Source organism: Scyliorhinus torazame, chromosome 11 (genome assembly GCF_047496885.1).
Source record: "Scyliorhinus torazame isolate Kashiwa2021f chromosome 11, sScyTor2.1, whole genome shotgun sequence".
NCBI lineage: Eukaryota > Metazoa > Chordata > Chondrichthyes > Carcharhiniformes > Scyliorhinidae > Scyliorhinus > Scyliorhinus torazame.
Genome location: NC_092717.1, coordinates 59,859,063 through 59,883,740, shown reverse-complemented (window position 1 = coordinate 59,883,740; position 24,678 = coordinate 59,859,063). Strand labels below are relative to the sequence as shown.

At 47.4% G+C, this 24,678-nt stretch overlaps 1 protein-coding gene across 3 annotated transcripts in view; it reads right to left on the bottom strand.

Moving 5' to 3' along the window:
- golga4 (golgin A4) overlaps positions 1-24,678 on the bottom strand; it is a 297,304-nt gene that overhangs the window by 51,873 nt on the left and 220,753 nt on the right. For all 3 annotated transcript variants that reach the window (XM_072467359.1, XM_072467360.1, XM_072467361.1), the window contains exons 16-18: positions 12,212-12,333; positions 7,162-7,292; positions 1,901-2,011 (exon numbers count right to left, since the gene is read on the bottom strand). In XM_072467359.1, the coding sequence (XP_072323460.1) occupies positions 1,901-2,011; positions 7,162-7,292; positions 12,212-12,333 (364 nt within the window). The remainder of the gene's footprint in view (positions 1-1,900; positions 2,012-7,161; positions 7,293-12,211; positions 12,334-24,678) is intronic.

Sequence of the window (24,678 nt, the reverse complement as noted above, 5' to 3'; positions counted from 1 at the left end):
ATGCACAGTATGGTGTGCAGGGCATGGTCAATTAACTAAGGCATTTGGCCGTGGGGTTCAAATCATGGTACTGTGAGACAGAGGGCACAGCGAAATTCAGATGAAGCATCTCTGGATCTTGTAAGTTGGTAGTTGAAATGTCATGTGGGGGTATTGGGTGATCCTGAAAAGGGTGCATGTCACCCTGAGAAAGGGATAAGTTGAGCTTTGACAAAGGGTCATCTGGACTTGAAACGTTAGCTCTTTTCCCTCCTTCCAGATGCTGCCAGACCTGCTGAAACCTTTTGGTTTCAGATTCCAGCATCCGCAGTAATTTGCTTGCATAAGGAAAAAGGTTGTCCAAAACCCAAAGGAAAGCCACCGTGAAGAAGGGGGCGAGTGAAAGTTTGCCAGCGAGTAGAAGGGCCAACTCGGCAACTGGAAGGGTTGCTGGATGGGGCTACACTGTTCCTGGCAGAAAAGATGACCGAGGTGATGGCTTCGGAACTTGAAAACCAGTTCACAAAACACATGGAGGTGATGAGGAAGGTGATGATGGCAGCATTGAAGGTACTGGTGGAGGAGGTTATTGCCCCGGTGAAGGCGGCAGTGTCGAGGACATCGGCCGAGGTGCAGGAGCAGGGTGAGAAACTGAAGGGCGTGGAGGAAGTCTTGTTACAACCACAGCAATCAGCTCACCTCGATGGATGAGGAGCTGCAGAGGGTGGTGGAGGTCAACAAGGGTCTGCGAGCCCAAGTGGAGGACCTGGAAAACAGAGCGAGGTGGCAAAATCTGAGGATCGTGGGCCAGCCCAAAGGGGTGGAGGGCCCAAGGCAGACGGTGTATTTTGCCAAGATGTTGGCAGAGCTGTTGGGTGGAGGGGGAAGGTCCCAACCCGTACGAACTGGATCGGGCTCATAGGGCGTGGAGGCCTAAACCAAAGGTGAATGAGTCGCCAAGAGCAGTGATTATTTGTTTCTGTAGGTACCGCGTGAAGGAGAAGGTCCTGAGTTAGGCGAAGCAGGAGGTGCAGTGGGCTGGAGATGTTATACATATATACAAATACATATATATATATAAATATTTATACATTTCCAAATATAAATATTTATACATATTTTATAAATAAATAAAAATAAATATATACCAGGACTTTACTGTGGAGTTGGCGGGGAGGTGGGCAACCTTCGGCCGAGTGAAGGGGGCACTTTATAACAGCAGTGTGCGGTTCGGCATAGTGTACCCAGCTATGTTGAGGGTGACCTACAACTTCAAAGACTTTTATTTTGAGACGGTGGAAGTGGCGGAGACGTTTGTGAAGTCAGAAGGACTGGGGCAGAAGGGAGATGTGGAACTGAAGATTGGTCTTGGACTGAGGGTGGGGGGGCAGGTGGATGAGTGTATATAGCTCTATTTTTTTTTTAAAAATCGTTTGTCGTTATATGTGCTAAATGAGTTGTCCTATATGGACAAGGTAGAAGTTGGTATTTTCTTTTGCAATGATGGCTCTTTGGGGTTTGCGTGTTTACACTGGGGTTGTGTGTTGAAGAGGATTATTTTGTTTTCCTGGGATCGGGTGGAGGGGGGGTGGGGTGATTGGAGGGGAGTGGAGCCTGGACAGGATCCTCCACACTGGCTAGCTCAAGCTGGCCAGTGAATGGGAGTGTGGTGGGGGGATGGGCTGAAGCTTGGTACAACAGGTTTTGATGGGCCTAGGAGGTGTGAAAAGTGTGATACTGGGTGAGATGTTTTGGAGAGGAAGTGGATGGGGGATTCTGGGAGGGGGGGTTCAATGGTAACAATGGGACGGGACGGGCCATGTAAATCCAGAGCAGCAAAGCACAGAATTATTTTGTCACAGCACCAATTTCAATGAAGTTACACTGTTCATTTATTCATAATAATTATTAGTCACATTACCTGTTCCATATTCTGACTTTCCTCATTTAGTAACAGCTGATGTTGGGCTCGTAACTCCTCTAGTTGCGTCTGTATCTCAGTCACCTTAGCAGACATTTCTTCTTCCCGAGACTTAAAAATACCATAATTATTAAGTTACAATCACATTCATTCTTGAATATTTTACATCTCTTGGAGAATAGGAGTGGAGAAAGAAAGACAAAGGTGAGATTAATATTAGGTTTAAGAATCAAGGCAAAGGCAGATGTTGCATTATTCTTCAACAAAGTATCAACTAAGTGCCTCCTGAAGGTGATAGGTGAAGATCAGACGGGGTTTGTGAGAGGGAGGCAGCTCTTTTCGAACGTTAGGAGGATATTGAACGTGGTTATGGTACCGTCGGAGGGGAAGAAAACAGAGGTGGTTGAGGCATTGGACACCGAGAAAGCGTTTGACCGGGTAGAATGGAGATACTTGATGGCAGTTCTGGAGCGGTTTGGGATTGGTCCACGATTTGTGGACTGGGTAAAGCTACTGTATAAGGAGCTGAGGGGGAGTGTCCACACAAATAACATCAGCTCGAGATACTTTTCTCTCCACTGTGGGACGAGGCAGGGATGTCCTATGTCCCCCCCCCTGCTGTTTGCACTCGTGATTGAGCCATTGGCCGTCGCATTAAGAAGTTTGGGGGCATGGAAAGGGATAGTGCCGGGGCAGGGGATAGAGCATAGGTGTCCGTATATGCCGATTACTTGTTGTTGTATGTGTCGGAACCGAGTGTATCAATAGGAGGAATGTTGGAGCTGCTTCGGGTGTTTGGGTCTTTCTCGGGGTACAAATTAAATCTAGACAAGAGTGAGTACTTTGTGGTGTCTCGGCGGGGCGGTGGGGAAGGGGTGCTGCCATTCCGTAGGGCAGCGACTCACTTTAGATACCCGGGGGTGCAGGTTGCTCGGGATTGGGGGGGGGGGGGGGGGGCTCCTTGGTACAACATTTCTAGTTTGGTGGGGAGGGTGAAAGCTGATCTGGCAAGGTGGGATGGTCTCCCTCCATCACTGGCGGGTCAGGTACAGGTGGTTAAAAGGAACGTCTTGCCGCGATTTCTGTTTATTTTCCAATGCCTGCCGATTTTCCTGCCAAAGGCATTTTTTAGAGAGATTGAAGGAATGATTACCTCGTTCATATGGGGAGGGAAGGTGGCCAGAGTTAGAAAGGTGCTGCTACAGAGCGGAAGGCAGGCAGGGGGTTTGAGTCTTCTGAATCTGATGTATTATTACTGGGCGCCGAATGTGGAGAAGGTACGGAGCTGGGTCAGAGTGGGTGATTGACAGTGGGTCAGAATCGAGGAAAGTTTGTGTAGCGGGTCTGGAGGATTACTGGAAGGAGGTTTTTAGGATAGTCTCTAAAGTTTGTATTAGCGAGAGGCAGCACGATTTTGTGAAGGGGAGGTTGTGTCTCACTAACTTGATAAGAGTTTTTCGAGGAGGTCACAAAGATGATTCATGCAGGTAGGGCAGTGAATGTTGTCAATATGGACTTCAGTAAGGCCTTTGACAAGGTCCCTCATGGCAGACTGGTACAAAAGGTGAAGTCTCATGGGATCAGAGGTGAGCTGGCAAGATGGATACAGAACTGGCTAAGTCTTAGAAGGCAGAGAGTAGCAATAGAAAGGTGCTTTTCTGATTGGAGGACTGTGACTAGTGGTGTTCCGCAGGGATCAGTGCTGGGACCGTTGCTGTTCGTAGTATACATAAAAGATTTGGAGGAAATGTAACTGGTCTGATTTGTAAGTTTGCGGACGACACAAAGGTTGGTGGAATTGCAGACTGCAATGAGGACTGTCAGAGGATACAGCATAGAACATAACAGCGCAGTGCAGGCCCTTCAGCCCTCGATGTTGCGCCAACCTGTGAAACCACTCTAAAGCCCATCTACACTATTCCCTTATCGTCCATATGTCTATCCAATGACCATTTGAATACCCTTAGTGTTGGCGAGTCCACTACTGTTGCAGGCAGAGCATTCCACACCCTTACTACTCTCTGAGTAAAGAACCTACCTCTGACATCTGTCTTATATCTATCACCCCTCAATTTAAAGCTATGTCCCCTCGTGCTGGACATCACCATCCGAGGAAAAAGGCTCTCACTGTCCACCCTATCCAATCCTCTGATCATCTTGTATGCCTCAATTAAGTCACCTCTTAACCTTCTTCTCTCAAACGAAAACAGCCTCAAATCCCTCAGCCTTTCCTCATAAGATCTTCCCTCCATACCAGGCAACATTCTGGTAAATCTCCTCTGCACCCTTTCCAATGCTTCCACATCCTTCCTATAATGCGACGACCAGAATTGCACGCAATACTCCAAATGCGGCCGCACCAGTTTTGTACAGCTGCAACATGACCTCATGGCTACGAAACTCAATCCCTCTACCAATAAAAGCTAACACACCGTACGCCTTCTTAACAGCCCTCTCAACCTGAGTGGCAACTTTCAGGGAACTATGTACATGGATACCGAGATCTCTCTGCTCATCCACACTGCCAAGAATCTTATCATTAGCCCAATACTCTGTCTTCCTGTTATTCCTTCCAAAATGAATCACCTCACACTTTTCTGCATTAAACTCCATTTGCCACCTCCCAGCCCAGCACTGCAGCTTATCCATGTCCCTCTGTAACTTGTAACATCCTTCCGCACTGTCCACAACTCCACCGACTTTAGTGTCATCTGCAAATTTACTCACCCATCCTTCTACACCCTCCTCCAGGTCAAAAATGACAAACAGCAGTGGCCCCAAAACAGATCCTTGCGGTACACCACTAGTAACTGGACTCCAGTCTGAACACTTCCCATCAACCACCACCCTTTATCTTCTTCCAGCTAGCCAATTGCTGATCCAAACTGCTAAATCTCCCTGAATCCCATGCTTCCGTATTTTCTGCAGTAGCCTACCGTGGGGAACCTTATCAAACGCTTTACTGATTTTCATATACACCACATCAACTGCTTTACCCTCATCCACCTGTTTGGTCACCTTCTCAAAGAACTCAATAAGGTTTGTGAGGCACGACCTACCCTTCACGAAACCGTGTTGACTATGTCTAATCAAATTATTCCTTTCCAGATGATTGTACACCCTATCTCTTATCAACCTTTCCAAGATTTTGCCCACAACAGAAGTAAGGCTCACTGGTCTATAGTTACCGGGGTTGTCTCTACTCCCCTTCTTGAACAAGGGGACAACATTTGCTATCCCCCAGTCTTCTGGCACTATTCCTGTTGACAAAGATGACTTAAAGATCAAAGCCAAAGGCTGAGCAATCTCCTCCCTAGCTTCCCAGCAAGATTTAGATCGTTTGGAGACTTGGGCGGAGAGATAGCAGATGGAGTTTAATCCGGACAAATGTGCGGTAATGCATTTTGGAAAATCTAATACAGGTAGGGAATATACAGTGAATGGTAGAACCCTCAAGAGTATTATTGATAGTCAGAGAGATCTAGGTGTTCAGGTCCACAGGTCACTGAAAGGGACAACACAGGTGGAGAAGGTAGTCAAGAAGGCATACGGCATGCTTGCCTTCATTGGCCGAGGCATTGAGTATAAAAATTGGCAAGTCATGTTGCAGCTGTATAGAACCTTAGTTAGGCCACACTTGGGAGTATAGTGTTCAACTCTAGTCGCCACACTACCAGAAGGATGTGGAGGCTTTAGAGAGGGTGCAGAAGAGATTTACCAGGATGTTGCCTGGTATGGAGGGCATTAGCTAGGAGGAGAGATTGAATAAACTCGGTTTGTTCTCACTGGAACGAAGGAGGTTGAGGGACGACCTCATAGAGGTCTACAAAATTATGAGGGTCATAGACAGAGTGGGTAGTCAGAGACGTTTTCCCAGGGTAGAGGGGTCAATTACTAGGAGGCATAGGTTTAAGGTGCGAGGGGCAAGGTTTAAAGGAGAGGTACGAGGCAAGTTTTTTTACACAGAAGGTAGCGGGTGCCTGGAACTCGCTGCCGGAGGAGGTGGTGGAAGCAGGGACAATAGTGACGTTTAAGGGGCATCTTGACAAATACATGAATAGGATGGGAATAGAGGGATACAGACCCCGGAAGTGTAGAAGATTTTAGTTTAGACGAGCAGCATGGTTGGCGCGGACTTGGAGGGCCGAAGGGCTTGTTCCTGTGCTGTACTTTTCTTTGTTCTTTGTTCTTATGCACGTGAAACTGGACCCAGGCCCTCGGGAGGTCGTATTCGGGGTGTCGGACCAGCCGGGGTTGGAAACGGGTGCGGAGGCAGATGTTGTAGCCTTCGCCTCGTTGATCGCCCGAAGGCGGATCCTGTTGGGATGGAGATCAACCTCTCCACCCTGTGCCCTGGCGTGGCGGGGGGACCTGTTGGAATTCTTAACTCTTGAGAAGGTTAAGTTTGAACTGAGGGAAAGGATGGAGAGGTTGTACAATTCATGGGCGTTACTCATTCTGCACTTTCAAGAATTGGATAACATCGAACATTGGGGGGGGGTGTTGAGAGGAGGGGGACTGTATGTATTAATGGTGACTATGGGTGATTCCTGATTCCTTTTTGTTATTTGTTTATGTTAACATGAGGGCTGCTGTTTGGGGGTTGGTGGGGGATGGGATTGCTGTTGTTGATATGGGGATTGACATTGTATTCGTTACTGATTATTGTTTATTGTTGGTGAGTGTAAATTTAGGAGAAAATGTGAAAAAGGTGGAGAATAAAAATGTCAGAGGACTAAATTATGGAGGTAACATTGAAAAACTTAACCACTTAAAGCTTTAACAGGAATTGAAGTGCAGACATTATAAAGTGTGTGAATATGAAGCAGGATGGAAAAGATTAATCCTGAGCATTATTTCAAATTTAATTATGGCTGCAGGACAATGAGAAGGTGCTAGAAACTGGGGAATGACCAGCTCAGGACTGATGTAAAATAGAAGCATTTCACATAAACAGTAGTTAGCATCTGGTATGGTGTCTGATAAGCTGTGATTCCATGTATTTGTTTGTGAACTCCACATGGGCACAGTTGAAATAAAGTTGATTGTACTTTTCTTTCGCAACCATTTCCATTAGTATTTCCAGTCTTACTTACTAGCTTTTCACTCAATCTCCAAACGCATTTTTGAACACCCGCAGATATGTTTGAAGTCTTTTGAATTTCTGAGTTAACATTAGTATTATTTGTCTAACTTTGCGCAGACAGATTACATTTCTGAACAATCAAAAATGTAATTATTCCCACACTGGCAACAAGTACCTGCAAAATCTCTTCATATTTCTTTGCCGTCCTTTGTAGGCAATCATCTTTTTCAGCTATCTTGCGATACAGCTGGTTTACATCCTCCTTGTGGGTTTCCAGGAGCTCTGCCTCCACTTCCTGGGCTTTGCCTGGGCACAGTAAACAAATTTATCTTAATTCACCATGCTTCTGTTGATACATCAAAAAGTATATGATTACACAATTTAAGAAACAAAGCCAATGAATTTGCAGCCTGAGCATGACATCTAAATTCATCAATATAGCATTGATTCATAAAAGCAAAGTAGGTCAGGGAATGGATCCATGTTATGTGCAAAATTATCAAATCTCAACTGTCCCCAATCCTCTATGGGTCAGGAAATAATTTTAGTGCAAGGGTATTTATGTGGCTGAAGACTGGGGTCAAATAAAATGCACATACTCTGTATGGGCTCACATATGAAGAATAGCTATTTAGCTGAGCTATAGGAAGGTCAAGATATCCAGGACCAGTAACCCACTATCAGTCAGAGAATCCATAGAATCCCTAGTGCAAAAGGAGACCATTCAGCCCATCGAGCCCACACTAACCCTCCGAAAGAGCAACCCACCTAGTTCCACTCCCCTGCCCTATCCCCTTAACCCCACTTAACCTGCATATCTTTGGCCACTAAAGGGCAATTTATGACGGCTAATCCATCTAACCTGTACATCTTTGGATTGTGGGAGGAAACCGGAGCACCTGGAGGAAACCCAAGCATGGTGAGAACGTGCAAACTCCACACAGAGTCACCAAAGCAAAACAGGTCCCTGGTGCTGTGAGGCAGCATTGTGGCACGATACCGTAGGGCAAATTGAGGATGACTTCACCATATATACGCTGCAGCCGAATTTCAACCTACTAATTTGCTCCATCTCATGAGTGGAAATCAATTAGGAATAATATCCGTTTCTGGATACATCTCTTTGAAAGCAGACTGCCTCTAGGGACTCCTTAGGCCATCACATTTGTGAAAACTGGATTTCTAGACACAACTTAAAGCATTAAAACATGGCTCTTTTTATCAATGCACAAAACTTGCAGCTTTCAAAGTGCAAATTTTCCTGGATATCGGAGGTAACTTCTCAAGCAAATAATGAAAATATTAAGAAAATTGGAAAGAAAATTTAGTTGCAGGGCAACAGCATTCAGCCGTTCCACTGGAATGATGGTTGAACTAAATGGGACAAAAGATATATGTGCTGAAATCTAGCTCCAGTTTCACCTTGTTGGGATATATGCTAGGTCGTGCAGCACAGTAACACAAGTGAATAGCACTGTGGCGTCGCAGCGCCAGGGTTCCAGGTTCGATTCCCCATTGTCTGTGCGGAGTTTGCACCTTCTCCCCGTGTCTGCGTGGGTTTCCTCCGGGTGCTCCGGTTTCCTCCCACAGTCCAAAGACGTGCAGGTTAGGTGGATTGGCCATGCTAAATTGCCCTTAATGTCCAAAAAGGTTAGGAGGGGTTATTGGGTTGGGGGATAGGGTAGAAGTGAGGGCTTAATGTGGGTCGGTGCAGACTTGATGGGTCGAATGGTCACCTTCTGCACTGTATGTTCTACGTCGTTATGAACTCACCACCGAGAACCAAACTTGCTTTTCAAACGGTAGATACTCAAAGCAACTGGTCATCTAGGTTACAGCAAACATGAAACTTCTTTACCTCAGGGGAGCAAATTTGTACATATGGACTATATAAGCAGATCAGTGACAGCACTGGGAATCTGACTGTCGCTGTTAAGTACTATATTGAGTTTTCCCTGGGAAATGCGTTCAGGTTTAAGTAGGGATATACTGTGTGTACAGTTAGGCTCAAAGAAGAGCTAGGTGTTTATTTCCTTTCTTTTCTGTTTTGCTGAGTATCTGAAGACCTTTAAATAAATGTTCAATTTTTGGTATTTGGATAACTGTGTGAGATACTGAACTGAGTGAACTCCACCCTGTCTATCACGATCCCCAGCCCCTGGTGATATCACACAATCTAGACATGTGGCCAAATTCTAAGAACAAAATTCACATCGGTCAAGTTTGGACAACCTGTTCCAGGACAGTCATTTTGAACTCGCCCTTCAAAATGGAAACAGGAGCAGAACAAGTATTCTTAGCCACACAAAATAGCTTGAATAAAATATTCTTTATTAATAAATAAAAGTAAATACTGCGGACGCTGGAAATTCTAAATAAAGACAGAAAATGCTGGAAAAGCCTGTCAAATTGCCCCTGCAACTTTTTCCTCCTCGCCAATCCCTCCACATTGGCACCCTCAAATATTCCCTGTCCACCTCCACTATTTCGCTCACTAGCCAGCATGGAGGTTTCCTTATTCGCACGAACCGTAAGTGAGATAATTTCTCCCCGGACCACTGCCTTCAGCGCTTCCTAAAAATGCCCGCCGACAACTCCCCATTCTGATTGACCTCCACATAATCCCTAATCGGCAACCGCACCTTATCACAAAAACCTCCATCCGCCAACAACCCCGAGTCAAACCTCCACCCCGGCCTCTGCTCTCATCCCGTACTGAACCGAATATCCAGCCAGTGGGGTGCATGGTCCGAGATAACTATCCCCGCATACTCTGCCCCCTCCGCCCCAACCGAAATCTCCCAACTCACTACAAAGTAATTAATCCTCGAATACACCTTATAGACGTGTGAAAAGAAGGAATACCCCCTTCCCCCTGGGTTCTGAAAGCGCCACAGATCCACCATACCCATCCTTTCCATAAACCCCCCCCCAGCTCCCTTGCCACTCATACCCTACCCATCGACCTGAGGCTCGATCTATCCACCCTCGGCTCCAGGACACAGTTAAAATCTCCTCCCATGATCAACTGGTACGTGACCAAATCCGGGATTGCTGCTAGCAACCCCCTCATACAACCCACATCATCCCAATTTGGGGCATACACATTTACCAACACTACCGGTGCCCCTTCCAATACCCCACTCAATCACATATCTCCCACCTGGATCCCTCACCTCCTTCGCACTCACGAATCCCATTTTTTTGCTCATTAAAATCGCCACATCCCTCGAATTCAAATCAAACCCCGAGTGAAAAATCTCCCCGACCCACCCCTTCCTTAACCTAACCTGGTCCTTCACATGGAGGTGTGTCTCCTGCAAAAAGACATAACCCGCTTTCAAGCTCCTGAGGTGGGCGAACACCCGCGATCTTTTATCCGGCCCATTCAGTCCCCGGACGTTCCACGTTACCAACCTTAGGCTGGCGCCTCCAATCCCCTCTACCGTCCATCATCTTCCCCACTTAACCCCTGCCCTTTTAATTCCACTCTGCACCTAGCCCATCCCAGATGGCCCCTTTCTTCGCCCTTGACCATGTTATCTCTCACCTCCTGCCACCAATCCCGCCAGCATCCATGAGACATACCTCGTGGCACTCACACCTTCCACTCCTTCAGGCAGGCCCACTATTCGCAGGTTCTGCCTTCGGGAGGCATTCTCCTGCTCCTTCACCTTTGCCCTTAGCGTTTTACAAAAGTCTCCTTGGAGCCCCACCTCCGCCTCCAGAGCCACCACACGATCGCTGTGGTCCGAGATCACTCCTTCAATCTCCCGAATCTGCGACCCCTGCACCTCCAAACACCTCTCCATCCGCTCCAAAGTACTCTTCAGGGGTGCCACAGCTTCTGCAATGGCCTTTGCATGATCCTCATGCATTTCTTTCCTCTGTTTATGGAATTCCTCCTTGATAAAAGTCATCAGTTCCTGTATCTGGGGCCTTACAGCTTGCCCCTCCCCCACCTGCATGCTGGAAGAGACTGTCTGTGAAGCACAAGACTGTTTCAACTTTCCAGCCAAACCTCTCACTGTTTTCTGCCGGGTCCGGTGATCAGAAGACCTACCATTCCAGGGATAAACTACTCTTCTAACATTCACCTCCGCTTTTTCATCAAAATTCCACTGGATCTGGGTAAAAAGAGCCCTTTTCTGTGACTCTGAACAGGAACAGCCCTTTATGTGACCAATCATTCCATGGTCACAAGCGGAAGTCTGCAATCCATTATCAATGAAGTAATAGCAGGACATTTAGAAAGCCATAATACAATCGGGAAGAGTCAACATGGTTGCAGATCTGGCAGAGTAACAACTAATGTTAGACTAATTCATGAAAGTTCTTTGAGGAAGTAACAATCAAGGTTGATATCATGAATCTGGGGATGTGGTGTATTTGGATTTGCAAAAGACATTCAACAGGTTCAACAATAACTTATGGCATGGGGCAACGTACCAGCATGAATAGAGGATCGGTTAGCTAACAGGAAGCAAAGAGTAGGGATAAATTAGTATTTTTTTCTGGTTGGCAAGCTGTTGCTAGTGGAGCATAGGGATCCATGCTGGATCCTCAACTATTTACAATCTATATCAATGACAGACAAAGGAACCGTATATATGGTTGTTAAATTTGCTGGTGATAGAGACAGGTAGGAAAGAAAGTTATGAAGAGAACATAAGGAGTCTTCAAAGGGACATAGATTGTGAGTGAGCAAAGAATTGGCAGATGGTGTATAATATGGGATGATGTGAACTTGTCCACTTTGTCAGGAAGAATAGAAAAGTAGTTTTTTTATCTAAAGAGAGAGAGACTACAGAACTTAGTGATTTGAATTTCTCCTCAATTGCTTCAATTTGGAATGAAACAAACACAACTTTAATTGTTTTTTTTACAAGTTTAACACTTCCATTTCACTTCAATCTGCCTTCCTTTTAAAAGCAGGTAGAGTGAATGGCCAACAACCTTCCCAATGATTAGTGTAGTTCCTGTTGTATAAGAAACTGCATATGAGCTTTGTTGGAGGTTGAACACGTTTTACATAGCTCATTTCATAGCACGATGACCACATTACATCTGTAATTGTTGCTCAGGGGTTCAATTCTCTGGAAAAGCTTCAACCAAAAAGATAAGGACAAGAAGAAGATAATGAATTGATACATCTACTGAAAAATAATACAACATTATCCTGTTGGTAAATAAATATATGCAAAATCACTTGTTCTTGTACTTACTAATAGCCTCTTTGACAGATACATCTAGCTCTTGTTCTTTCTGAGCGAGCTGTGTATTGAATTCTCGCATTAACTGTTTGAGAGTGGAATTGTGTTTCAACTGCAGATCCTCCAGTTCCAGCCTGTAAACAAAAACAGTGGTTCATGATCAATAGTGTCAGATATCATAGATTATCATAGAATTTACAGTGCAGAAGGAGGCCATTCGGCCCATCGAGTCTGCACCGGCTCTTGGAAAGAGCACCCTACCCAAGGTCAACACCTCCACCCTATCCCATAACCCAGTAACCCCACCCAACACTAAGGGAAATTTTGGACACTAAGGGCAATTTATCATGGCCAATCCACCTAACCTGCACATCTTTGGACTGTGGGAGGAAACTGGAGCACCCGGAGGAAACCCACGCACACACGGGGAGGATGTGCAGACTCCGCACAGACAGTGACCCAAGCCGGAATCGAACCTGGGACCCTGGAGCTGTGAAGCAATTGTGCTATCCACAATGCTACCGTGCTGCCCCTTTATCGGTAAAATTAACTCAACGTGGGTTAAAATCCCACCATGGCAATTGATGGAATTTAAATTCAATAAATTAATAAATTGAAAACTGGTATCATTAATGGTGACCTGTACTTATCATCAATTATTCTAACACGTCTCTAGTTCACCAATGCCCTTTAGGGAAGAATATCTGCCATTATTACCTGGTCTGGCCCACATGTGACTCCAGACCCACAGCAGTGTGGTTGACTCTCAACTGCCCTCTGAAATGGCCTAGCAAACCACTAAATTGTACCAAATTGCTACAGATACAAAATGGACACCAGTGTTTCAAGGGCAGACAAGTCCCCAGGGCCTGATGGCCTACATACTAGGGTGTTAAAGGAAGTGGCAGCAGAGATAGTGGATCCATTGGTCATGATATTCCAAAAGTCCGTGGACACGGGAAAGGTTCCAGTGAATTGGAAAAATGCTAATGTAATGCCTTATTCAAAAAGGGAGGGAGGCAGAATGTGGGAAATTACAGACAGTTAGTTTAACATCTATTGCTGGAAAATTGTTAGAATCAATTATCAGGAATGTAATATCAGGACATTTGGAAAGCCAAAGCGCTATCCATCAGAGTTTTATGAAGGGCAAAATCATGTTTGATTAATTTGCTTCAGTTCTTTGAAGATGTAACAAGCAAAGTGGATAATGAGGTAGATGTGGTATATCTGGACTTCCAGAAGTCGTTTGATAAGGTGCCACACAGACGGTTAATTCACAAGGTGGGATCACATGGGATTAGGGGTAATGTATTAGTTTGGATAGAAGACTGGCTGACTGACAAGAGACAGAGAGTCGGGATAAATGGGTCTTTTTTTGGATGGCAAGATGTAACTGTGGGATGCCACAGGGTTCAGTCCTTGGGACCCAGCGTTTTACAATCTATATTAATGTCTTAGAAATTTGCAGATGATACAAAAATAGGTGGGACAGAAATTTGCAATGAAGAAATAAGAACCTTACAAATGGATATAGATAGGTTAGGAGAGTGGGCCAAAATGTGGCAGATGGAGTTTAATGTGGATAAGTGTGAGGTCATGCATATTGGTCGAAAAAATGGAAAGGCAACTTATCTAAATGGGGAGACTTTGGGGTGCTCCGATGCAGAGGGCTCTGGGTGTCCTCTTGCACGAGTCACAGAAAACGAGAATGCAGGTGCAGCAGATAATAAGGAAAGAAAGTGGAATGTTGGCATTTGTAGCAAAAGGAATTGAGTATAAAGGTAAGGAAGTGTTGTTGCAACTATACAAGGCATTTGTAAGACCGCACCTGGAGTATTATGCACAGTTTTGGTCCCCTTTTTTGAGGAAAGATGTAGTGGCATTGGAGGCAGTTTAGAGGAGGTTCACCAGCTTGATTCCAGAGACGAGGGGTTTGTGGTATGAGAGATTGAACAGTTTAGGCCTATACTCTCTAGAGTTTAGAAGAATGAGGGGAGATCTAATTGAGATGTACCAGATGCTAAAAGGTATGGATAAAGTAGACGTGGAGCTGATGCTTCCTCTTGTGGGGCATTCAAAAATGAGAGATCATAATCTTAGAATAAGTGGCAGCAAATTTAAAACAGATCTGAGGAAAAACTACTTCTCCCAAAGGGTTGCGAATCTGTGGAATAAACAAATTCTGCAGTTCAATACTATGTGCAAATTAACACTACAGAAGAAGCAGTGTATTTTCATTTCACTTCTTAAAAATATATCTTTCTTTCAGCACTTTAAGCAGAACAAACTATTAAAAAAGTTTCAGCCATTTCCTTCTGAAATGTCATTATGGTTGGAATTTTCTAGCCTCTCCAGCTGTCGAAGTCAATGACTTTTGTACTGCTTTCTGTATTTTCCTGCCCCACCCTTGCAGTGACAATGCCGTAAAATTCCACCTCAGGTATCTAGATTATTGGTCAGGCTTTGTGGTCAGTGGAGAATGAATGATGCTCACTGTTCACATGGAAAAAAAATCAACCAATGAGTTCCAGAGTGCACATTTCGTGGATTTTTGTGCCTTCTACAGGGAACTATCATCAGGATAGCAGCAGGGAGACTGACCCAACAGTCAGATTGAAGAAATCTCACTGATGCAAAGATGCAAATATAAACTGCATTCAAATCGTAGTGCAGAAAGTAAATACAGATTGGGGATATACAAATGATGAGGAGGAAAACTTAAATAGCTGGGGAAATTATAATGGGGAACAAAGAAGCAGCAAAAGAATTGAACATGTACTTTGGTTCTGTCTTCACAAAAGAGGGCACAAATAACCTCCCAGGAATGTGAGGCAACCAAGGGTCTAGTGAGAGTGCAGAATTGAAGGAAATAGGACTTGTCAGAAAATGGTGCTGGGGAAATTAGTGGGTTTAAGACCTGACAAATCACCATGGATATTGGATGCATTGGTGGTCATCTTTAAAAATTCGAATTCAATTGGAATTTTTTTTCAGTATATAACTTGTAGAATAGATAAGGGAGAACCAGTGAATGTGGTGTATTTGGACTGTCAGAGACTTTTCATAAGGTCCCTCACAAGGTTAATGGGCAAAATTAGGCACATGGGATAGGAAGTAACATATTGATATAGATCGGTATAAGGGGCTGGTTTAGCACAGTGGGCTAAACAGCTGGCTTGTAATGCAAGGCCAGCAGCGCGGGTTCAATTCCCGTACCGGCCTCCCCGAACAGGCGCCCCAATGTGGCGACTAGGGCTTTTCACAGTAACTTCATTGAAGCCTACTTGTGACAATAAGCGATTTTTATTATTATTAGATCAAGAATTGGTGGGAACAAATGGATCTTTATCCGAGTTAGGCAGGCAATGACTTGTGGGATTCTGCAGAGATCAGTGTTTGGGCCCCAGCTGTTCACAATATAAAAAAATATATATATATATATATACATATATAATATATTGATGAATGTTTTCTACCTCCTTCTGCTCCTTAGATCCAATCAGACATTTTCAATCCTATCTGCCCCCAACTCATTCAGGAGCAGCAGTTGCTCCAATAAAGTGTACTCCAGCAACCTGGGAAACGCCCTCCATTCTTTCCGCGCAAAGTCCCAAACATCATGGGCAACATTCTCCGACACCCCGCCGGGTCGGAGAATCGCCGGGGGCTGGCGTGAATCCCGCCCCCGCCGGTTGCCGGAGTCTCCGGCACCGGATATTCGGCGGGGGCGGGAATCGCGCCGCGCCGGTTGGCGGGCCCCCCCCACTCGATTTGGGCCTAAGTCCCGCCGATAAATTGCCTGTCCCGCCGGCGTAAATTAAATCACCTACCTTACCGGCGGGACAAGGCGACGCGGGCGGGCTCCGGGGGCGCGGGGATCTGACCCGGGGGGGGTGCCCCCACGGTGGCCTGGCCCGCGATCGGGGCCCACCGATCCGCGGGCGGGCCTGTGCCGTGGGGGCACTCTTTCCCTTCCACCTCCGCCACAGTCTCCACCATGGCGGAGGTGGAACAGACTCCCTCCACTGCGCATGCGTGGGAAACTGTCAGCGGCCGCTGACGCTCCCGCGCATGCGCCGCCCGGAGATGTCATTTCCGCGCCAGCTGGCGGGGCACCAAAGGCCGTTTCCGCCAGCTGGCGGGGCGGAAATTCCTCCGGCGTCGGCCTAGCCCCTCAATATTGGGGCTCGGCCCCCAAAGATGCGGAGCATTCCGCACCTTTGGGGCGGCGCGATGGCCGTCTGATTGGCGCCGTTTTGGGCGCCAGTTGGCGGACATCGCGCCGTTTCCGGAGAATTTCGCCCCATATATCTAAATTCACTCCCCTTCAGTAACTTAAGCCTCTCCCGCAACTCATCCAGACCCACAAACGTCCCTTCCGAGTACAAGACCTTCACCCTCTCCAGCTCTGCTTCCCTCCATTTCCCATACATCCTATCCATCTACCCGGCTTGAACTTGTAGTTCCAACACAGTGGCGTCAACACAGACATCACCTCCAACTTAAAATCCTCCCCAGCTGATTCCACATCCTGACCATCGACTGCACCATTAAACTGCACCACTGGAGCTAACAGCAGCGGAGCTGTCACCCTAGCCCTTAGTCTGGATCCCCTACAGGACTCCTCCTCCATCTTGATCCAGTCCACCACCACCACACCACTCCTCCCCACTCCACAGTTCAGTAATTGTGCAGCAGGTCCGGGAGCACCAGCTCCCCTTTCTGTCCCTTCCTCTGCAACAGAGGCCTCTTTACCCTCGGCACTTTCCCTGCCCATATGAACTCTGAGATCACTGTCTACAACTTCCGATAGAAGGCATTAGGGAAAAAGGACAAGGGGTCTGGAAAACAAACAGGAACCATGGCAGCACATTCATCTTTACCACTTGAACTCTCCCTGCTAACGTCAGATGCAATATATCCCACCTCTTAAAATCTCCTCTCTCTAGCTACCTTGAATGGCAACACCTCCAAATTAGCCCCCACGCCCCGCTGCATTCACCAGAAACACCTCACTCGTCCCAACATTTAGCTTACACAAACTTCCATCCTCCGCGCCAACAACCTAGTTAGTACTTTTATGTCCATATTCAACAACAAAACGGGCCTGTACGATCCACACTCCAGCGGATCGTCCCCTTCTTCGGGATTAGCGTAATCGACACCTATGTCAGCGTCTCTGGCAACTCCTCTTTTCCAACGCCTCACTAAACATCTCGAACAAATGAGGTGCCAACTCTGCCACAAATGCCTTAAAGAACTCCGCCGTAAAGCTGTCTGGACTGGGGCCTTCCCCGACTGCATTTTCTCAATATTATCTATCCAGCAATTCCTCCAACAACTTCTTCTTCCCTTCTTCCAACTTTGAGAACTCCAACCTGCCCCATATCCCCTTCCTCTCCACCCGGCTCAGCCCTATACAGCTTCTCAAAGTACCCCCTGAACACCCCATTTATCCTCCCTGGCTCTGACACCACCTCCCCCTTCTTTTCCGCACCCGTAGAATTTCCCTAGAAGCTGCCTGCCTCCTCAGCTGGTGGGCCAGCATAGGGCTCGCCTTATCTCCGTATTCGTACTGCACCCCCTTCGCCCTCCATAATTATCCCACTACCTTTCCCATTCTTAGCCTATCAAACTGGCCCTGCAACCTCTTCCTCTCCAACAACTCCTTCGTGGGAGCCCCCGAATATCTCCTGTCCACCTTGACTATCTCGTCCAGCAACCGACCATGCTCCTCCCTCCTCCTTCTATCCCTATGCGACTTCAAAAAGATAATCTTCCCTTGAACCACCGCCTTCAACACCTCCCAGGACGTGGCCACCGACATCTCTCTGTTCTGGTTAATTTCCACGTTATCCCCAATTGCAAGCCTCACCTTTTTGCAAATCCCCTTATCTGCCAAAAGGCCTGAATCTAGCCTGCATCCCGGCCTCTGCACCTGCCCCGAGCTAAGCCTCACCTCCAGCCCATGTGACGCATGATCCAAAATCACGATTCCCGCATACTCCTCCCCCACCACCCCGTCAGCACCATTCGACTCACCACAAAGAAATCAATTCTAGGGTACACCTTATACATGTGATAGAAGGAGGAGTATTCCCTCCGGGTACCTAAACTTCCACGGATCACCCATTCCCATACATTCCCAACTCCTTCGCCATCCTCATTCTTCCCATTGACTTGGGGCTCGACATGTCCACCTTCAGCTTCTTCACACAATTAAAATCTCCACCCATAATCAGTTGGTGTGTATCCAACTCCTGGATTGCTTCTACCAGTCCCTTTACAAACCCTGCATCATCCCAATTGGGCGAATATACGTTAATTAGCATCCCCTCCAGCACCCCACTCATTATCACATCTCTCCCCCCCCCCCCCCCCCCGAATCCCACAGTTCCCTGGTGCCCACAAACCCCGTCCTTTTGTTCAACAAAATGACCACCCCTCACCACTTCAAATCAAAGCCCCACCCATCCCTTCTTCAACAGAATCTGGCCCTTCACCCGAAGGTGCGTCTCTGGCAGAAAAATCACCTCTGTTTTCAAACTCCTCAGTGCGCAAAAATCCGGGCTCCCTTAACCGGCCCATTTAGCTCCGGCGTTCCAAGTCACAATTCTTACCAGAGACTTGCCATCTGCCATCATCCCCCACCAGTTCTACTTCACCTAATATCGCCCTAAACCAGGCCCATCTAAGATAGCCCCCCTTTCCGCCCATGACCACACTCAGCTTCCAACTCTGCCATGTTGCAATCCCCCGAGGATAGTGTTAGTTAAAGTGGACAGTGTGGATAGATTAGCAGGAAAGACAGCAAACAAGCAGTGCCAGACATTTAAGGAGCTCTCAACAAAAATATATCCCAATAAGGAGGAAAGATTCTATGAGAGGAAAGATTCTATGAGAGGAAAGATTCTATGAGAGGAATAAACCAACAGTGGAAGATACTTGGATCATACCATTGATACAAAAGGATACGGGGGAAGGAATTAAATACCATCACTAGTGAAGCAGTATTGAGACTAAATAATGGGGCTAAAGGCAGATGCGTCCTCTGGCCCTGATGGCTTGCATCCTAGGATCCTAAAAGAACTAACCGCAGAGATGGTGGTTGCATTGGTTGTAATTTTCCAAATATCATGGATTCTGGACGAGTACCGGAGGATTGGAAAACTGCCAATGTGGCATCTCTATTCAAAAAGGGAGGGAGGCAAAACTGGGTAAACTATAGGCCAATTAGCCTGATATTTATTGTTGAAAAAATACTGGAATCAATTATTAAGGATGTGATAGCAGCACAGTTGGAAAATCATAATCTAATCAAGCAGTCAGCATGAGTTCATGAAAAGGAAATAGTGTCTGACTAATTTGTTGGAGTTTTTCGAGGAAGTCTCAACCAGAGTGGATAGAGGGGAACCAGTAGATCAGTGCAGAAGGAGGCTATTCAGCCCATTGAGTCCGCACCGGCACTTGGAACGAGCACCCTACTTAAGCCCACGCCGCCACCCTATCTCCGTAACCCAGTAACCCCACTTAACTGTTTGGACACTAAGGGGCAATTTAGCATGGCCAATCCACCTAACCAGCACATCTTTCGACTGTGGGAGGAAACCTAAGCACCCGGAGGAAACCCACGCAGACAGGCAGAGAAAGTGCAAACTCCACAGACAGAATTGAACCCGGGTCCTTGGAGCTGTGAAGCAGCAGTGCTAACCACTGTACCACCCATTTTTGTACTGTATTTGGACTTCCAGAAGGCATTCGACAAGGCACCTCACAAAAAGTCAAATCATAAGAGCACTTGGTGTTAGAGGTGGTATATTTGCATGGATAGAGAATTAGTTAATGGGCAGGAAACAGGAAGTGGGGATAAATGTTTCTTTTTCAGATTGGTGGCCTGTAACAAATGGGGTTCCATCGGGATCAGTGCTGAGAATGCAACTGTATGGTAGTACAGTGGTTAGCATTGTTGCTTCACAGCGCCAGAGACCCCGGTTCAATTCACGCTTGGGTCACTGTCTGTGCGGAGTCAGCACGTTCACCACGCGTGGGTTTCCTCCCACAAGTCCTGAAAGACATGCTTACATAGATATATAGAAGATAGGAGCAGGAGGAGGACTTTTGGCCCTTCGAGCCTGCTCCACCATTCATCACGATCATGGCCGATCATCCAACTCAACAGCTTAATCCTGCTTTCTCCCCATAGCCTTTGATTCCAATCTCTCAAAGTGCTATATCCAGCCGCCTCTTGAATATATTCAAAGTTTTACCATCAACTACTTCCTGTGGTAATAAATTCCACAGGCTCACCATTCTTTGTGTGAAGAAATGTCTCCTTATCTCTGACCGATATGGTTTACCCTGAATCCTCAGACTGTGACCCCTGGTTCTGGACACACCCATCATTGGTAACATGTTCCCTGCATCTACCCTGTCTAGTCCTGTTAGAATTATGCTTGTTGGTGAATTGGACATTCTGAATTCTCCCTCAGTGTATCCGAACAAATGCCGGAGTGTGGCAACTAGGGGATTTTCACAGTAACGTCATTGCAGTGTTAATGTAAACCTACTTGTGACAATAATAAAGATTATTATTATATATTACTGACTAGGAGGAAGGAAGCTAATGCACTGTAGCCAAATTTGCAGACGTCAAAAAAAAAGTGGAAAGGCAAGTTGCGACAGGGATGCAAACAGGTAAATTGGCAAATGGAGTATTATATGGGAAAATGTGAAGTTGCTTACTTTGGAAAGGGAAAGGAGAACAAAAGATCAGAGCATTATTTAAATGGAGAAAAACTGCAGAAATCTGCAACTCAAAAGGGACTTGTGCACAGAAGACCGAAAGCGAGCACACAAGTGCAGCAGGTAATCAGGAAGGCGAATGAAATGTTGGCCTTATTTCAAAGGGGTTGGAGAATAAGAGTTGGCAAGTCTTGCCGCAACTGTACAATTTTCCGGTGAGACTACATCTGGAGTACTGTGGGCAATTTTGATTTGATTTAAGGAAAGATATTGGGCTGGATTCTCCACCCCACGGCGCCACATTTCTGCCCCGACCTGCCGGCGGGATTCTCCGTTATGCCGGCCGGTCAATGGGGTTTCCCATTGTGGGCCAGCCAAACGCTGTCGGGAAACCCCTGGGCGCCCGCAAAACGGAGAAGCCCGTCGGCGGAGAATCCCCCCCCATTATTTCATTGGAGGTGGTTCAGATAAGGTTCACTACGATAATCCCTGGTAGGTCTTATGAGTAAAATCGGCATCATTGAGACACGTGCCACACACAGTCGCAAACCCGTTTGAATATCTTTATTGGGCCCACTCACGATGCTCCGCCTCCGATGGGTCAAGTTCCCGATGGCGCAGGCCACGTGTGGTCTTAGTGGTCGTGAGCCTGCCGTGGTGGCTGCGGAGAGTGAGAGATGGTGTGCGGAAAGTGTTCAGCACCGCCACTCCGCCAAGAGCCGTGCCGCTGGCCGGGGGCTTCTGCCAGGGCTGGGAGTAGTAGTGGGGGGTGGCCAGAAGGTGGACTGTGGGTGGACGGGCACGTGGTTCAGCAAAACCGGCAGCATCTTTTCCGGCACGATTGGTGCGTGCGTGCGTGGGTGGGGGAGGTAGGCGTACGCATGGCTGCAGCTTGTCAGCCTGCGCATGTCCAGCACGGACCCGGCAATTCTCCCACTGTTTTTCGCGCGTTCCACTGGTGTTTCACACGCGCTGGTGCGAGCCCTTCACCAGTAGCAGAACCGGTGTGGGTGAGGCACTGATCTTTCCATCGTGAAACCCCCGTTGATGTCAGCACTTGGACGCAGGAACAGAGAATCCATTGTGTATATTTAAGGCTGAAAGAGATAGATTCTTGATCAGTCAGGGAATTGCAGGGAAAGGTCAGGAAAGTGGACACGATTAACGTTGGATCAGTCATGACCCTATTGACTGGCAGAGTAGGCTCGAGGGGCCAATCAGTCTACTCAGGGTCTTATTTCTCGTGGTCTTAATGTGATACATTGAGGTCTCAGAAGAAAAGCAATTAAGAATATTTCTCTCAAGGGAAACAACAAGAAATTCTGAAGAAGCCATGGGGCGGAATTCTCCCCTCCCCCCACAACGGGTGGGAGAATCGCCCGGGCACCGCGCAAGTCCCGCCACGCCGTCCCGATGCCCGCACGCGATTCTCCTCCCTCCCCCCCACCCAAACTGGTGCGGCGCGAATCACGGCTGGCTGCTGGAAGAATTGCCTCTTGCCGTTGGTAATGGGCGAGCGGCGATTCTCCGGCCCAGATGAGCCGAGCGGCCTGCCCAACACGACAGGTTCCAGCCGGCGCCATCCACACATGGTCGCTGCCAGCGGGAACACTGGGGGGGCGGCCTGTGGGGGAGCGATGGGGATTCCTGCACTGGGGGGGGGGGGGGGGGGCTTAAAAGGGGTCTGGCCCGCGATCGGTGCCCACCAATCGGCGGCCAGCCTCTCTGAAGGAGGACCTCTTTTCCTCCGCTGCCCCGCAAGATCGATCCGCCATCTTCTTGCGGGGCGGCCGTGGGGAGGAAGGCAACCGCGCATGAGCGGGTGACGTCATTTACGCGGCGCCTGTCGCCCTGTTTCAGAGGTAGTTTGTGAATGAGTTGGCGTGCGAAGTGATAAGGAATGTGCAAAATGTCGAAGACCCAGAAGAAGGGCACTGGAAAGAAGAGGGCGAGCGAAAGACCACCATCGAGCGAGTTGGTGAGTCCTGCAGGAAGAAAGATGGTGGAGGCTGGGTCGCTGGATGAGGCCGCTCCCACCACCGGTGAAAACTCTGACTGAGGTGGTGTCGGGGGAGTCCGAGGGGCTGTTCGCCGAGCATATGGAGGTGCTTCGGAGGGAGATGATAGCTGCGATGAAAGAGTGGGTGGAGGAGGCGATTGCCCTGGTAAAGTGATGAAGGCATCGATCGAGGTGCGGGAGCAAGGAGAGAAGTTGAAGGGAATGGAGGAGGCATTGTCGCAATATAGAAACCAGTTCACCTCGATCGAGTGGGGAGCTGCGGAGGGTGGTGGAGGCAAACAAAGGGCTCAGAGCTAAGGTGGAGGACCTGGAGAACAGGTCAAGGAGGCAAAATCTGTGAACCGTGGGTCTGCCCAAGGGGGTGGAGGGCCTGAGGCCGACTGAGTACATCACAAAGATGCTAGCTGAGTTGATGGGAGAGGGGGAAGAACACTCCCGCTATGAGTTGGACAGGGCACTGGTCGCTCAGGCCGAAGCCTAATGCAAATGAGCCACCAAGGAAAGTCATAATCTGCTTTCATAAGTTCTAGTGAAGGAAAAGGTCTTAAGCTGGGCGAAGCAAAGACGAGAGGTGAAGTGGGATGGCGTTGATATACGAATATAGCAAGACTTGAGAGCGGAGCTGGCGAGAATGCGGGCGGCCTTTGGACAGGTGAAGCTGGCATTGCATAGCAATGGCGTGAGGTTCGGAGTGATCTACCCTGCGAAGTTGAGGGACGCACAACTCGAGGGATTTTTATTTCGAGATTGTGGAGGGGGCGGAGGTATTCGTGAAGGTTAAAGGACTGGGACGGAGATGAGAGTTGGGACTTGGACTTGATTTGTGGGGGTGGGGATTGTGTTTTTTCTTATGGATGGTTTGTCTATTTGATGGGGGGTTTTGTCTTTTGAATGGGGGTATTGTTTACCTTTATTTATATTTATTCATGTGTGTATTGGGTTTTGGATTTATGTCTTTTTTCTGTGGGCACAGTTTTGTATTGTTTTTAATACGAGGGAGGTGGGGATTGTTGGGGTACGTGGGGCTGGGTTACGGAGAGGGATGAGGGTGGGGCCCTCTGGCGGAGCACGGTGTTTGAAGCCTGTTGAACAGGTTTCGATGGGCCTGGGAGGTGTGAAAGGTGGGTGGAGGGGATTGATACCGAGAGAGGTGTTTGCAAGAGGAAGTGGAGGGGGGGGGGGAATTCTGGGGGTAATTGGTGGACGATATTGGTGGACAAGAGGGTGAAGTTTCAGATGGAGAAGGTGCTGGCTGATCAGGGGGACGTGGTAGTGACGGGTGTGTCACTACAGACCAGTTAGTTTAACATCTGTTGTTGTGAAATTGTTAGAATCAATTATCAAGGAAGTAACATCAGGACATTTGGAAAGTCAAAATGCTATCCAAAGAGCCAGCATGGTTTTATGAAGAGCAAATGAAGTTTGACTAATTTGCTAGAGTTCTTTGAAGATGTAACAAGCAAAGTGGATAATGGGGATCCTGGAGATGTCGTATATCTGGACTTCCGGAATGTTTGATAAGGTGCCGCACAGAAGGTTAATTCACAAGGTTAGATCACATTGGATTAGGGGCAATTTATTAGCTTGAATGTATCACTTCACACCATACTGCATAAAATTTCATCTGCAGCTGTTGGCCCATTACCTTTAAGTTAGATGGTTCTTTTAAACCCAGAAAGTTTATTTCTCCCAGTTAACACATCCTTGGATCGCC